General features: G+C 57.5%; 3 protein-coding genes across 3 annotated transcripts; 2 read left to right on the forward strand and 1 right to left on the reverse strand.

The window, feature by feature from the left end:
* Positions 1 to 378: 378 nt before the first annotated feature.
* Positions 379 to 2,558, forward strand: CGCA056_v008592 (uncharacterized protein; the record flags this gene model as incomplete). Its single annotated transcript, XM_037323839.1, has 2 exons — positions 379 to 663; positions 711 to 2,558. 2 exons carry the CDS (start codon positions 379 to 381, stop codon positions 2,556 to 2,558), a joined length of 2,133 nt encoding a protein of 710 aa, XP_037178215.1.
* An 861-nt stretch (positions 2,559 to 3,419) lies between these two features.
* Positions 3,420 to 3,845, reverse strand: CGCA056_v008593 (uncharacterized protein; the record flags this gene model as incomplete). Its single annotated transcript, XM_037323840.1, has 1 exon — positions 3,420 to 3,845. One exon carries the CDS (start codon positions 3,843 to 3,845, stop codon positions 3,420 to 3,422), a length of 426 nt encoding a protein of 141 aa, XP_037178214.1.
* A 4,741-nt stretch (positions 3,846 to 8,586) lies between these two features.
* On the forward strand, positions 8,587 to 10,164 carry ssh4 (the record flags this gene model as incomplete). The annotated part of the gene is made up of 3 exons (XM_037323841.1): positions 8,587 to 8,842; positions 8,899 to 9,204; positions 9,260 to 10,164. 3 exons carry the CDS (start codon positions 8,587 to 8,589, stop codon positions 10,162 to 10,164), a joined length of 1,467 nt encoding a protein of 488 aa, XP_037178217.1.
* Positions 10,165 to 15,882: the final 5,718 nt, after the last annotated feature.

A 15,882-nucleotide genomic window follows, 5' to 3' on the forward strand; every position in this document is an offset into this window, starting at 1 on the left:
CACAACAAACACCCCGACGTGAGTGACATGCAAACGATTGGGCCTCATGGTGAGATGCATCTCATCCGCGTTACATAATCCAACTGTCACCGTTCCCCATTTGGGGCAGGCACGCATGGGTCGGGCTTTCCGGCGCCCAGGGACCGGGTACGTACCCCGTCCTAGTGAGGCCAGCGGGTCCTGTACCTGAGCTACCTACCTCCTGCCGTCTGCATTCGGAGGGCAACACATGTCCTAAATTTCCAGTACCAACGGCACGGTGACATGAGAATCGTGTCCTCGCGCGCAACCACACCGGACCTCTCCCGCCGACAATCACAGCGCTTCGACCGAGCTGCCGCGCTGCGCTTTGCGTGGCATGACCGATAGGACGTCAACATGGCGTCTGAAGCCTCGTCTTCGACCGCGCAGCCTGCGCCAGAGGCCGCTTCCGACCACCTGTCCGTAAACCTGCAGGTCCTGTCACCGTCGACCGCCGCGAGCTCCGGCCGGCCCCTGGTATTCCCAAGCCTCCCGGCCTCGACGACCGTCCGCCAGGTCAAGGAGAGGATCCGCCAGGCTCTGCCTCTGAAGCCGACCGACGCCCAGCAGCGATTGATCTATCGGGGACGGCCCCTGTCGCAGGACGGCGACACTCTGTTGAACGTCATCGGCGAGGAAGTCGTAAGCTGGCCCACCTGCTGACGCTGTGCGCGATGCTGACCGAGTAGATTCGCAACACCGACCAGCAGACCATCCACCTGGTTCTCCGAGACGTCGCGGAGACGCACCGCTCGACGACACCAACACCGGCCCTGGCTCGCGGCTCGAGCCCGGCGCCGCCGATCGCCCAGTTCCACGTCCCCGTGAACCCCGGCCACGCGCACCCGCATGGCAGTCAGCCAACGGCGGCGGCCTTCACCAGGCGCACCCCAATGCCCCCGACGTCGAACCCCCTGCCTTTCCCGACACCCTCGCAGATACCCTCAAACCTGTCCCTGCAGCAGATCCAGCAGATGCAGGCGCAGCAGCACCAGAGCATGGCGGCGTGGATGAACGGGCTGCAGCGAGAGGCCATGAACAGAGCCATGGCCAACCAGCAGATGAACCAGCAAATCAACCACAACCAGTCCCTCCGGGCGTCTCTCGGTCTGCACGGCATCGGTGACCCCAACGCGCCGGCGAACCCTGCCGACCCGACGCGCGGCCGGGTCAGCCCGGCGAACCCAGACACGCATACCTACGTCAGGGAGGGCGTCATGCCGAACGGCCAGCCGTACCGCGTGACCGTCAACGAGACGCTTCTCGGCGGCACGCTCAACGTTCACGGGCAGCCCGGCACGACGCCGCTGTCAGCGTCAGAGGTCCAGAACATCTTGCGAGGCGCCGACGCCGGCCAGGCGACGCTTGCCATGACCAACGCCATGCAGAGGAGTGCTTCGGGAACGTCCCTCGCCAACGGCTCCGTCGGCGTCACCACCCCCTTCTATCCCCCGGGCTCCAGGGCTAGCAGCAGACGGGCCACGCCCGACCCTACCGCGCGGTCCGTCAGCGGCGGCAGCGGACACTCTGTGCAGCGCCAAGCACCAAGCGGCCCCGAGGTCTACATTTTGAATTCTCCCCAGGGCCCGCGTGCCGTTCTTATCAACAACAATTTAGAGACGTACTATACCCCTACAACTAGAATGCCGTACCAGCCGATTTCAACCTTCCACCAGACGGCGTCGGCCCTCGCCAGAATGAGAGGCCGGCCCCAGCACGTTGCGTGGCCGACCTTCGCCACGCCTCAAGCGCAGCAGGACGAGCACCAGCCTGCTCAACCTGCAGACCCCGTCCAGGCGCCGCCGCAGCCGGAGGTTCATCCCCAGGGACAGCCTCCCATTGCCGCCGTGCCGGCGCATCCCAACAACCCCGGCATCGCCCCGCTGATTGCGCAGGTGTGGCCGCACTTTTGGCTCATCGTTAGACTTGGTCTCTTTGTGTGGTGGTTTACGTCGCCCAACGCCAGCTGGTCGAGATGGTTCACGGTCGTCTTCATCGCCTTTAGCATCTTTGTCCTCAACACGGGGCTGCTCAACGGCTTCTTCGACCAGGCCGTGGGCCCGGTCAGACGTCATATGGAGAATCTGATCCCCCTGGCTGCGCCGAATCAGCCCAACGAGCCGGTGCGAGCCAGAGACGCCATCATTGGCGCAGACGGCCGCCCCGACCCAGCACGCGCAGCTGCCAGACTGGTGGACCAGCGCAGACACGACAACGGCAACTGGCTCATGGATCAGGTGCGTCGGCTCGAAAGAGCGGGCCTGCTCTTCCTTGCCAGCATCGCTCCAGGCGTTGCAGAACGCCACATTGCCCACCTTGAAGCTGAGGCTCGCGCCGAGCGTCAGCGGAGGGAGGAGGCAGAGGCAGCCGGAGCAGCCGCCGCGGAGGCAGCAGCAAACGCCGAGAACACGGAAGCCCAAAATGAGGAGACGGCTGAGACACGGAATGAAACAGAGAACGGAACCAGCGAGGCACAACAAAATCATGGTGAGCAGCGACAGGAGGAACAGCAGCAGCAGCCGTTGGTGGCGCTGTGAGGATGAAGCTGCGAGGATGAAGCGAGTACCGTTGTAAAATACAGATTACCCAGTGGATGCCGCGAGCATTCCTTTCGCACGGAGTCGGGTGTAGAGCGTTGGCATCGGGAATCAACACATGCATCTTTTTAGATCATCAACAAGTCTTCTTTGTTAGGCATCTGCTTCTTAGTGATGTATTATTCATTTAAAGACCTCCTGGATTTCCCGTAGCACTTCCCTGCCCGACCCGTGAACAGCCGTCTGCTCATCCAGGCCCTATGGGCGCTGCCAGGCAGACCTTGAGTGTAAGCCACTCTGCACCTCTGCGGCCTGCCCCCACGCAGGAGCTGCACCTTTCCGTCTGCGCGATTTCTCGTATCCGATGCGAAAACTCTGCTGCGGAGGTGGCGTTCTGTAGGGCTGCAGGCGTGGAGGAGGTTGTGCGGTGCCTGGTGGCACTTGCTCGACGGTGGTGGTTCACGCCACTTGTTTCATGGCATCTCGATGATTGTGCTTGGTTCATGGCACGGGGCTTACACAGAAGAGGAGTTGATGAATTCATTTTATTTCCGGCCAAGTAATGCCGTGATGGTGCTATCTCCATGATGTGCCATCGAACACCGCGTAAATCGACAAATACAAGTAAAAGGAGGCATGGCCAGTATGGCTGCCGGGTATCCTAAACTAATAGCCCAAAACAGTGCCCAAAGAAAACCGGTGCTGCATTCTAGTAACTGCAGATGCCCTCGAAACGACCGCCTGCTCCTGTGTCCTAAATCCGGGCTCGAAGAAATCCATATCGTACTGTGTGTCCCGTCCAAGTTATCCTCTTTCTCCCCTGGTCAGCGATCTCGTCATCTTTTCCGCCGGCGGGAGCAACTACTCCATTGACCGTGTACGCCGAAGACTTGGTCTTTCCTCTTCACTGACGTCTGACCAGCAACCACGACTTGGTGGCTTTTCGTATTGGCTGTCGTCATCGCTGTCGTCTTGGTCTTCTTCAGCGGATTGACCAGCTTCGCTGTCGCTGGCGTCATCCTGGGCTGCCTGGCTGCTATCGCCAACTGCGCGGTCATCGGCGGCCTCTGGCTGGCGGGTGCCGTAGGCAATGATGCTGTGCCTATGGGGACAGCTCTTTTCGAAGCCCGGGCATTTGTCCAGGAGCGGGCATTGTTGGCTCCAGCGCTCGGGTTGCGAGACGGTGCTGGAGGCCGCGGGCTCGGGAGAGCTGGCCTGGGTATAGCTGGCCTGGGTATAGCTGGCCTGGGTATAGCTGACCGGGGGTGAGAAGCCTAGCGGCACCATCGTCGGGGTGTATGTTGTTCCCCTCCACGTAAAGGAGCCAAGGGGGAGACGACGTTCATTTGGCTTTCTGTAAGGGTGGTGGAAATCACACTCTTCCACGCCGTACCCACACCTACTCAATCGGCTCTTGTTGTTGTACCAGTGCCTGCAGATGTCTTTCTCAGAAGGTGCTGGCGAGCGCCGAATGTGTCTGTGGGGGAAGTCACAGTTATCCGGCCTCTCGCAGCAGTAATTGATGTAGTGCCGACATGTTGGCCTCTGGTTTACTGCGTGGAGGAGACCACCCGTGATGATTTGCGGGACGGGAGGTGACCGGCTGGTACAAAGAACCCACTGTTGGCAGGGAAGACACATTGATTGACCGTGGGCGAGGCATTTTACAGGCACCTGTTGCCAAACCGGTGGTGCCCAGCTCGGCGATGTCCAACCCGGCGGTGACCAGCTCTGTTCTGGCCAAGAACCCTGCTGTAGCCAGATGCTCTGCTGTGCCCAAGGGCCCGGCTGTACCCAAGAGCCCGGCTGCTGTGTCCAGGGGCCCTGCTGTGTGTTCATCCTGGCTGTCTGCTGCGGACTGAATGTACGTGTCAGACAAAAACGCGTGTGGAAAGGTGAGGAAGAAGACGTTTCCTAGCGGGCTGGGTATACAAGTGACAGTAGTTGGTTAAAAGAAATAAGGAAATAAGAAGCTTGCCTTTGAGACTGGTGACTCTGGAAAGAAGACACTCTCAAGACGCAGCGGACTTGGCAGAGACTGAGTGGAAGAAAAATGAAACAGAAAGCTTACCTTTAATGTGAAAAACTCGCAAAGAAGGAAGAAAGCAAAAGCAGAAACGAAGCAGACTTGGTCAGTTATGGCTGGCTGGTCAACTGGAGTGTTACCTTCAAGCCTGTCGAGTTGGGTAAAGGGGGAAAAATCCTGCCAGGACGCAGCGAGCTGGATATATACTTGCCGGAAACAATGACTATGAGCGAGGCATTGTTTGTGTGCGTAGAACGGATGGATTTCTGGCAGTCTGCGGGAGAGGACACCACGGCTTGCTTGGTTAGTATGGGGGTAGAAAGAATGAAGGTCTCGTTCTAGTGAATAATGTATCTGACTGGAGTACGTCACGACAACTTGAGTTCAGAAATGCAACGGCACTCAATGATTTCTATCTACCGGTCTCCCAGTCACCGAAAACACAGATCTGGTTTGCTCGTGGGGGTGATTCAACCTGAGTGGGCAACCCAAGTGAGCAACCCGAGTGAGCAACTCCAACAAACGGGAAATACAAGCAAAAAACCCTTCTGGACTTGGGCGGCGTCGGTACGAAGGCTGAAGTGGTGATTACGGGGCCGGAGTGAAGTCAAGCCCAGTTTCGCTCATCTGTCATGTTTTTTTTTTTTTTTTTTTTTTTTTGGCCGCCACAACAGTTCGCATGCCGTCCATATACACCTTGCTGCTGTATCTCCACTCCCCTGTGTGGAAAAGCCTGTGTGGAAAAAAAAAAAGTGTGTCACACGCAGTCGTCGCCGTCGGGTGGAGTTGCAAATTCACCGTGCACAAAAAGAGACCGGCGTCGTGATCGGGAGCGGGGGCCGGCTCCGGTGTGGAGACCCTCCAGATGCCGGCCGGCGATCTCCCGTAAAGTGGGAAACTGCAGGGGTGCCTTATGGGCGGGGTTCTTCACGCGCAACGCAACGAAAAAGAGTGTAGCATCACAGATGGGCGCCCGCCCGCCCGCTCGCCTTTCCGATTAGCGACAGTGCGCCGTCGCCGTTCGCGGGCGCCGTCGAGGGGGGGAGGGGGCGGTTTGACAACTTGACAGGAGGGAAAAGCCCGGGCGGGATCCATGGCGATGAAGCACTGACGGGGGACCTATCCGTATTTTGGCGACGGCGCCGCATCTTGACCATTTGCATCCTAGATGATGGCTTCGACGTTGGCCGGACCCGACAACGACCACGGATGTTGGAATGGGGGTGCCGTGGACCGATAGAGCAGCAGCTTGGACGATTCCGGGCCGGATGGGGATGCGGGCGAGGAATGCAGAATGCCTTGAGTTGCTGCAGCCGTTGCATAACGTTCCTGAAAGGAAAGGCATGGAAGGCATGACAATGGCAATAGGGGGCGGCTCTGACTGGACGATGAGACCGGCCGGCCAGGCACGCGGCGTGTCTCTCACGAAAACAAAGGCGACGGGGCATTATTGGACAGATGGGACAACCAACGTTCAAGACACTGGAAAAGAAAAAAAAGGGGGGGGGGGGGGGGGGGGGGTTGCGGCTGAGCACGGGCGGCTTCGAGACGACGAGGGAACTCTTTGGGAACAAAGACGGCCAGAGCATGAAACCCAATGCGAAAAGTGCCTCGCCCTCTGTCCGATGAAACTAAGGTAGTGGGCTGCGCCGGGGCTGCCAGCCACTCCTGACAAGCACACAGCAACTCGGTCGTCCCTTTTGCCCTTGGCCCTACCACTTCCCAAGTAAGGTAGGTAAGGTACCTACCTACCTAGGCAACCTGGGCTAAGGCTTGACCGTCCGGGCGGTGGTTATGCGTTCGCCGCGTGGGTGCCTGGGAGGGCTTGTCTTGTTCGCTGATTGCTAGCCGGGATGCCATGGCTGAAAAAGGGGCTGTCGAAGGCTTCGGATCGACGGAGGCGGCATGGCTTATGGTCGATGGTTGGAGTCGAACAATGAAGACAGACAGACAGATGGCACCCTGCGACAAGAGGAGTGGTGGCGGAGGGGTAACTTGTAGTGTAGGAGGGTCGAGGATTGCTGGGCACGCGACGACAGGAATGGGAAAAAACGACGCTGCCCGGGATGTTGACACTCGGCACCGGGAGTGACACACTGACCGTTGGCTGATTCCGTCACTTTTTCTGGCGGCGCGGGTACGCAGCACAGTAGCATGTAGCATGGCAACATGGCCCCGTCCGTCTCCGGTGCTTCCAGCGACCCAGCGACCCATCGACCCAGAAGGATGCGCAGATTCCGGAGGCCATGGCATTGCTGCAGGTCAACGGGTCGAGGTGAGTCGGGGTCGGGGGTCGGGCTCTCTCTTCGGTGGATGGTCCAATGTGCTGTGCAGCAGCTCCAATGCAAAGGTGAGGTGAGTTGTCAGAGTCCGTTCCTGTCTCTTGTCCTCAAGGTACTTCCCGTCCGCGGTGGCATTACGTGCATGGCCATGTACCTGGCCCAGGTCTGCCCCAGGTCGCGAGGGGGAAGGGGAGCCTACCGCGTGCTGCGCGGGCCTGGAAAGCTGGAGCTGGGACCCGTCAGTCAGCGTCATCTTTGGCCTGTACCATGGGTATGATACCTTAGGTACTTTGCAGGAACTGGGCACCGCAGCGGACGACGGGCGACGACTGGGCGCGGCGTCTCCGCAGTACGGGAATGGCCCCCGCCACCCGTTAGAATGCGACACCGAATGCAGACGCGATCCTCTAACAGTTCGCTGCCCATGACCATGTACCTTGCCGTGCCTTGCTGTGTACAGAGAACTGCGCCGTACATCTCCAGGGAAATCCTGTACCAGCGCTGTCGCCGTCGCCGCCGTCGCTCTTGGAACTGACGACGACTTTCTCTCAATGTTCCTCTCCATCTTTTGTCCTTTTTTTCTCCGAGCATCGCGCAACTTGCAACCCATCAGTCGCTTCTCTAGTTGTGCCGCCGTGCGCTGAGTGTGTGTCGCCCCTTGCTTGTATCTTGATTGCTTTTTTCATCCTGTCATCATCTTTCTTCCCCTCCCTTCCTCCACCTCCTCCTCCCGCCGACGCCCCTCGCAGTCCAACACCACACACCGCACACGCACACCGACGCATTAGCTGCTGCTGCGCTGCATCAACGTCAACGGCCGACCTTGGTCCACGGCCCTCACGACGTTATTTTTTTCTGTCCGCCTTCCCCTCTCCCTCGATTCATCCCATCGACAGACTACTGTTCTGTCTGCACGCCGTCCATCCTGCATAGGCATAGCATATCGATACCCGCCCTGTCCACCTCTTATTAGTCCTTCCTCCGCCTCGCCTCGCGCCGCCTTATCTACACTAACCTTACGGATACCTTGCCTTGCCTTGCCGTACCTTGCCTGCACCTCACCTTGCGGATACGGGACCAGACCAGGCCACTGCGCCGCACAGCGCCCAGAGTCCGATCTCAGCTGAGGACCCGCCACAAACAAGACGGGAGGCACCCAAACTCCAAAGAGCACCTGGTCACCCCCAGGCCCCATCAACCTGCGACTTGGGACAGTCGGAGCCTGTGTACCACCACCACTACCTGCCGCCTACCTATCCGTACCTTAGACCTACCACCACCGCCAGCCATCTGCACTGCTCTGCTGCACGCACCGCTCTCAAGGTGCCCTGCTGTTAGCGGCACGCAACCGCCCAACAACGACCTCCACCACCACCACCGCCGCGGCGACATCGACGACCAGCTCGTCTGACCCATCCTACCTCACCTAGCCACTTCGATCCCGATTCAATCCGCATCTCTCCCTCTCCTTCGCCTTCGCTTTCAACCCTTGCGTCCGTCGACGTCGACTTTCCTTCCCTTCTCACGCCACCTGTTTGTTATCGCGCCTTCTCTTCCTCTTCGCACCCGCCAGCCGAGTCCACCCCCCCCCCCCCCCCCCGAATGCTGCTTTCGCGGCGGTGACGCCAGCCGTCCCTCCTCTCGATCGACCGATTCCAATCCCTCACCCGACCAACCGACCGACCGGATTGACTCGACGACCGCCGCCCGCCTGCCCGTCATGGCTCCGACAACACCGTCGTCGGCCCTTAATGGCGTCGTCATCGGGCTGCTGTCCTCCTTTGGCTCCGCCGTCCTTATCGCCGTCATCTTCCTCGTCATCTACTTCTTCAGATACACAGCCAGCGGTCGCATCTTTCTCGATCGCATCGGACGCCCCGGCGAGTACGACGATGAGCAGGCCTTCGCCAGGGAAGAGGCCGAGGCCCTCGAGTCCATGGACGACATGCAGCGGACCGAGTATTTGAGAGCAAAGGGTAACTACCCAACACCTGCCGCGCCATCCGCAGACAGACCACTGACCAGCCCGCAGCATTCATTAACGCGAACCCGCCCGACTCCGTCCAGACAGACATTTCGCTGTCCCAGTACCTCGCCATCCAAGAAAAGGGCGTCTCCGCCTGGGAGTTTGAGCCCGAGCTCGAAATCGCCAACTGCTTCGTCGAGGCCCGCACCGAGATTGAGTTCTTCGACTCCGAATGCACCGTCATGAGCAACCTGCCCGTCCCGAAGCAGAACGAAGTCTACTACTGGGAGGCCAAGATTTACGACAAGCCCGAAAACACATTGATCAGCATCGGCATGGCCACCAAGCCGTACCCGTTGTTCAGATTACCCGGTACGCCTGACCCGTCCCTGCTTCTCCGCCTCTCCCGCACGCACTAACTGTCTAGGCTTCCACAAACACTCCGCCGCATATCTGTCGACGGGCCAGCGCCGGTGCAACCAGCCCTTCAACGCGACGCCCTACGCACCGCAGTACGTCCAGGGCGACGTCATTGGCGTCGGCTACCGCCCGCGGACGGGCACCATTTTCTTCACCCGCAACGGTAAGAAACTGGAGGACGTCGTTCACGGTGTCAAGTCGCAAAACTTCTTCCCCGCCGTCGGCGCCAACGGCCCCTGCATCATCCACGTCAACTTTGGCCAGGCCGGCTTCGTCTTCATCGAGGCCAACGTCAAGAAGTGGGGCCTCGCCCCCATGACCGGCAGCCTCGCGCCGCCTCCGCCGTACGGCTCCGAGCAGGGCGACATCCTGCTCGAGGCCGGGCGCAAGGACGGCTACACGGGCAGCATTACGCAGCAGCGGGGGCACACGCAGTCGCAGTCGTACTCGCAGAGTGGACTGGGTCCTCAGCATGGACGCACAAGGAGCGGAAACTTCAGAGTACTACCACCGAGGAGCCCCGGTCCCGTGAGAAGCCCGACTGACATCTCCCTGACGCACTTCGTGCCCAACGATGAGGGCGGCGAGCCGAGCGGCAGCAACCCCGGGCACGAAGGGGAAAGCGTCGTAGGGCTTGGGCTTCAAGACGCCCTGAATCCTCCCCCCGAGTACACGAGTCCTGATTCCTCGGAGGCCGGAAGCCGCCGGAACAGCACGGACAGCGAGAACACGCCCCTCATCCGCGTGCTCAACCGGAGCCGTGGCGCGACGGTGGCATCAGCGGCGGGCCCTTCGCACCCCCCGATACCCAGCTACACCGACGCGGTGCGCGCCGGCGCCGGGCGGGAGGGGAACAGCACTCCACGGCCCAGCCGGCACGGCAACCGGTCGAGGTCGCAGAGCGCGCAATGAAATTTTTTAGTCTGCTGGGCAGGACGATGTGATACCAAAGACACCCCCCGAAGCATTACGAGCCCAGGCGGCAACCGAACCTGCGGCCGTTGCCGGGGCACGGAGTTTGTAAGCGGTTCCAGGCCGTGATAATGTGTGGTTCGGGACACTGCCGAGCCTGGCGATCTTGGAGTTTGGCATTTTGGAATAGAATGGGACGCTGCGTGTGGCCTTTTTTCTTTTTCTTTTTACTGCGCGCGTTGAAAGGGAAATACTGGGAAAGGGAGGGGAGGGACTTTTTAAGGAGGTTGGTCCGGCCGCGAGCGTCATGATACCTTTGGACCTAACCCGCATCGAATTGACGCATCTACTCTCTTTTGTTCAGACTGGTGCGTTTGCTCCCACCTTCTGTTCCGCTCCGATTGTATGAAAGAACCAAAAAGTAGGCGTCGAAAGTCTGCAGCCAAGGCGTGTGGACTATGTACACAGATATCTGCATCAATATACCAGTGCGGTCTGTCATTACGCGGTGTGTATCGCTGGGGCTTGGTGGTGTTGTGTTGCACGACAGCTTATTGGTGTTGAAGAACAGCGGGGGGTTCGAGGGGAAGCTACGGTACGCAGACGAGTAAGCTTACATTCCCACCCTCCCGACTTGGCTCACGAGACCGTTCTTCGACCAACGATGACGTAGCGAGTGCGCATGCAACCTGGGGCCAGGGGAGGGCGAATATTCTTAAATGTGAAGTCTGGACCATCAATCGAGGAATGAGGCCGTTCAGACATGTAACGAAGTTGAGTGCAGACGTCAGTATGAGCGGATCAACATGTGGTCTAGAGTAAGGTGATGAGAGAACCTGGTTTGGTCGTTTTGCTTGGTTTTTATGCGTTTACTCCGAGGACCTAGGGGCTGGCCATGGCCGTGGGTGGGACGGGTTGCAAAGTTATCCGACCGCGACTGGACTTCGCGGAGGTTCAGGACAGATTCAATGATTCTTGAGTGAAACTAATGTCGTTGACGGGCAGTTGACTTTGACTTTTACAGGAGTGAAAGTATCTCAACTGAACGTCAAGGAGGTCTGGATATCATACTAGTAAATAAAAAATAACAATGCCAAAGGCAGCAGTGTCCCCCTTCGGTTCCTTGAGATATTGTGAATTCCCTTACCAGTTGAGCTATGAAACTTTCACAATATCCCCTTCTCAGTAGAACACAGCCAGTCAATTGTATGGGGGTATGTTGAGAAAGTTTCGCAGCTCGTCTACGAAAATGTCACATAGTAGGGTTAATGCAATATACTGTTAGGCTGCGCGGATATGCGTGTGTATATTATGAGTCTCTTATACTCCCTGTCTGTTGTTATTTTCGTAAATGAACTTCATCACATAGAGCCTCATCAATTCATCAGCCCATGTCCATGAAATGCGGTGGATCTATCAGTTGAGTGAGTTTGTGCACTCCACATCTGAAGCGACAACGAGAACGGAACGACAACTCGGGGGACTTCGGGGTTCCCTGAAAGCCACGACTCGAACTGTTCGACCACAGAGACGATGAGTTGCATTTGCTTTGAGACCTGAGGACGGCCAAAGGTCATCTATGTGCTCGGTGGATGGCACATGTATTATCATGTATGCCCCTGGATACGTTTCCCGCTATTGTGAAAGCCTGGGTGGACTCGAAATTTGCTCATCATATCCGTCATGTATCCTTCTCATCCCTTGGTAGCACGATCAGCTACGCGCCGTGGTTGTATGCCGGTCGGCGTCGTTAGGCTATCGGCTAACAACCTTGTGTGCGTGTGACTTTTGGAACTCTCTGGAAGAAAGGTGACCTATCTGCCTGGCAGACAACCAGCTGGGCATAACCTCTCTGGGCATGACGGCGGACCTACCGTAGCTTGGTCGAGTTTCATCAGGCGGTGATGCGGATGGGTGTCGAGAGTGCGACAAGTGCCGAGGCGTTACCCGCGCGGCAATCTCTTGTCGAGATATCAAGGTGGTGGGCCTGTGGGCTGCGCCTCTGAATGTCATTGAGATGTTCGCATTGGCGCAAGGCAACCTCTGAACCTCTATGAGCGTAGCCATCAGAATGCTGCCATGGCGCACCATATCATCCAAGCGGGAACGAACTCAAAGCTGCCTCGTGGGTTGCTCAAGCCAAACTCAACGTGGGAGACGCCCCGAAGTAACGTCTGCCGGAAGGTTCAGTTCTCTCGGTCAACTGCTCTGGCGCCATCTTGCAAACGCCTCAAGCCGCCTTGCGTTCGGTGTGGGCTGGCTCTCCGGGCGTACTTTCTCAATCCTGAGGTCTGGAAGTCGCTGGCATGCCAGTCATTTTGAGGGTGTAGATGTGCCCCCATGCCTCTGTGTCCCTGGCCGGTCGTTCTTTTGAAAATCAAAAAAAGAGGTATCGGATAACGCACCGTGACTTGTTCCAACTAGACATGACCTGCCAGCGCCGTAAGCAGCCCTCATGCGTATGCAACGCCTGTTGCTATTGTATCGGGCAGGGGAGACCTCCATCCATACCTCAGGGCCAATATTGGCGACGAGTAATTGCGGCGGCAGGCGGCAGAAGGAAAGTTGCATAGGGGACGTGTCTCTAGCTGACACGACATGCCACAACCAGCAATTGGGATGGCGTGTCAATTTTGGCATTTTGTGTCAAGGCCGCCTCCCGTCTGCTACCGCAATATTTGCCGCTGTGCCACGCTTCATAGCCTCCTACCATGGATGATGGAATATCAATATTGAACTGAGTCAATCGGCATCTTAAAGCAACGACACTTCGCGAACTTCCATATGATAATGAAAGAACAGCGGCTCTGGGGCCGAAACATTGGGATATGGACTTCTTGATCAATATCGTGCATAGAGGCGAATGCATTGTCAGCAGTTTATCCATAATCACGTACGAAGAAGACCAAGGTTCGTTGGTCTCTGCGGTCAGTCTAGTTGTTGGACCTTGGTCATGATCCTCGGAGACGACGGTAAGGCAGCGATCCAGCCAGGGCACATCGAGATTCCTGCCTGAAGCCTCCTTATTGTGCTCCTCGCCCAGTGTGTCTTTAGAGAAGCCAGCCGGTCAAAGCCAGGCCACGCCGCTACTGCCCATGTTCGAAGACTCTGTTGCCTAAACACATGCATGGTGCCTCAGATCCAGAGCCGGTCAACTGGACGCAAGTTTTGGGCAAATGGACTGCGTGTTGCGTTGATCTGGCTTGCTGCATCGGCTGCAGTCAATGAGACTGCCCGCTGCGGTGCATCCAGCTATATTTGAACTGAGTAAAGAGTTCAAAGCAGTTTCGGTGAATCCGCAGGCTGCATTTTTTGCTAGTCCTGCATATGTCTGTGAAATATGTCTGCAGCACGCGTCCCCTAACAGTTGCGAAAGTGCGTAGGCAACGACGACTCAGAGTTTCATCCGGGCTTGCTAAGATTGAGACTAAGTAAGCCCTTTCAAAAGATTTGACAAGATGTTGACAGTACTTGAGGAAGTTGTAGAGGGTACTTGTCAGAAGAGTCGAGCTATGCCTGGTTAGTTCCCTGAGTCTTTGGGCGTTTTGAGTTTCAGCGCAACAAGTCTTTTCCATCTGCAAGTTGATTGACTATTGAAAGCAATTGACCTGAGTTGCTAGGAATAGCCAAAATATTTTCCTGCGAGTCGCTGTCCAGCGCCTATTTTTCTGATCGTGAGGTTGGCTTGAAATATACAAGCCGCAATAACTAGTCGGCATTCATGCTGCATGCAGTCCTTGGAAGTTGCACAGATAATCATAACCTGCACCTAAAGAAGCTCTCCCACAGGAAAGTTGAAACCTGAAAGAAAGAAAAAACTTCATTTACCAAAAAAAATCCAAAAAACAACCGCTCAAGGCATGGTGGATTTTAACCACTGAATCTCCCCGAGGTGGGCTCGAACCACCAACCTCCAGATTAACAGTCTGACGCGCTAGCCAATTGTGCCATCGGGGATTTGAGCTGTTGTTGCTGTGCCCCCAACTCTGCGTGCCTATCAGCCGCACCCACCACGCAGCGGGCCCACGACGGGGTACTCGGGGCCGAACAAGCACAACGTCCGACGAACAAGAGAAAGTTGAAACTTAGTTCCAGCCCAAGAACCTCAAGCCTCCAAATGGAACGCTGATCTCAATTTCACTTCTTTTGGCACTTTACTTTGACAGGCGGGCGGGCAGGCAAGACGCACGCTTCGCCTGCCGGAATGGCTTCTGACCGGCCACGACGCTGACTGCCATTACAGATCCTCCTCGCCTCATGTGGTTCTCGAAAGCGAGAGCGCTGACTGAAAACTGTATTTCCGCTGCGACGGAATTCCGCGGGAGCTAGAGCTGCCCCTCTCCCCCTTTTGCCGCTCTACAGTCATCAGCGTCGAACGAGTACTGCATTGCAGACAACGTCAGCCACGCCGGGCGGCGGCAATTTCACATAGACTTTTTTCTTCATCATTCTCTTTCTGCTCAATCATTTGCAATTACGCCAGCCCCTGGATCTCGGCGTCTGCGTCCGAAAGGAATGACGGACGGTCCATGTCTGACAATCCCAAATCCTGCTATCCCGCGCGATTCAGATTTCAGATTCAGCCCTCTCGCGATCCGGGGCACGAGCGCCAAGGGCTGGAAGCGCGTTCAATCCGATGTCGACGACGGGAGACCCCCGCGTCCATCCGCGTCTAGATCCATCCCGCCGGGTTCATGGCCCCTTTGCCGCCGCCCGCGTTTCCGCAGCAGGCCAGGAAGAATAACGGGATGCGCCGGGGCCGTGTGTCATCGTCGGCGAAGCCTTACAGCCTCCCCTCTGTCTCGATGGATGATGCCGGTGCTGTTTGCTGACCCAGACTCTCGGATGCGGTCGGTCAACTGACTCGGGGTCACCTAGAAGAATAATGGGGTGTGTTGTTTATGCGCGCGTAGGCAACGACATCCCGCCCATCAGAGTAGAGCGTCTCAGGACACAAAGTTTACCACTTGTCCGATAGTTTGGCACAAACTGGCAAGACTTGTGGCGGTGTCAACAGCATGGTTGGTGCGGTTGACAGAAGATGGCCTTAGTAATGCGCCACACCGCAACGCCGTTGGCAAGCCTCATCACCCGGCAGGTGTGTGTTGCCCGTCTTTGATATGACGGAGGGGGATCATGCCATCCCACCCACCCACACATACTTTGGCAGTACAACACACACCCCCATTTTGGCGATGGAAATAGCACTGGATCTGAATCTTGAGTTGGCATGTCCCGGCATCGTCGACGGGGAAGCATAACGACCCTCTAACAGTGCGCTTCTCCTGAACAGGCGAGCCGCGAGGACGCGCGAGAGGTGTTCACGCCACTGCGGATTCTCACCGGGCTGTCCGTCACGCCCATCAAACACTAGCGAGAGTTCTGGAGACGGCACGACAGGCCCGCGGTGGCAAACGGTTGGTCCCTATCGGCGGAACTTTAACTGCATCAAGCTCTGGGCACGTCGAATCAGGGCATAGGGCTCGGTTTAGGCACCGGTCCGAGATGCTGGAAATTGTGTATCCCTCTGTGAATTACACCCGACGGGGTTCCGCTGCGGTGACAGCGTGACGTGCGTTGAGCAAGCCCAATATCGGTATTCTCAGACGTCTGGCAGCGGCGGCACGTCGCGAGCTGAGAGATCACGATCAATTTTGATCATCACCGAGGGACGGCTTCCACCACCAGTCTGGGCAGGCAGAGAGAAGATCCGTACTT

This window comes from Colletotrichum aenigma, assembly GCF_013390185.1.
Source record: "Colletotrichum aenigma strain Cg56 chromosome Unknown KSG_Cg56_contig05, whole genome shotgun sequence".
NCBI lineage: Eukaryota > Fungi > Ascomycota > Sordariomycetes > Glomerellales > Glomerellaceae > Colletotrichum > Colletotrichum aenigma.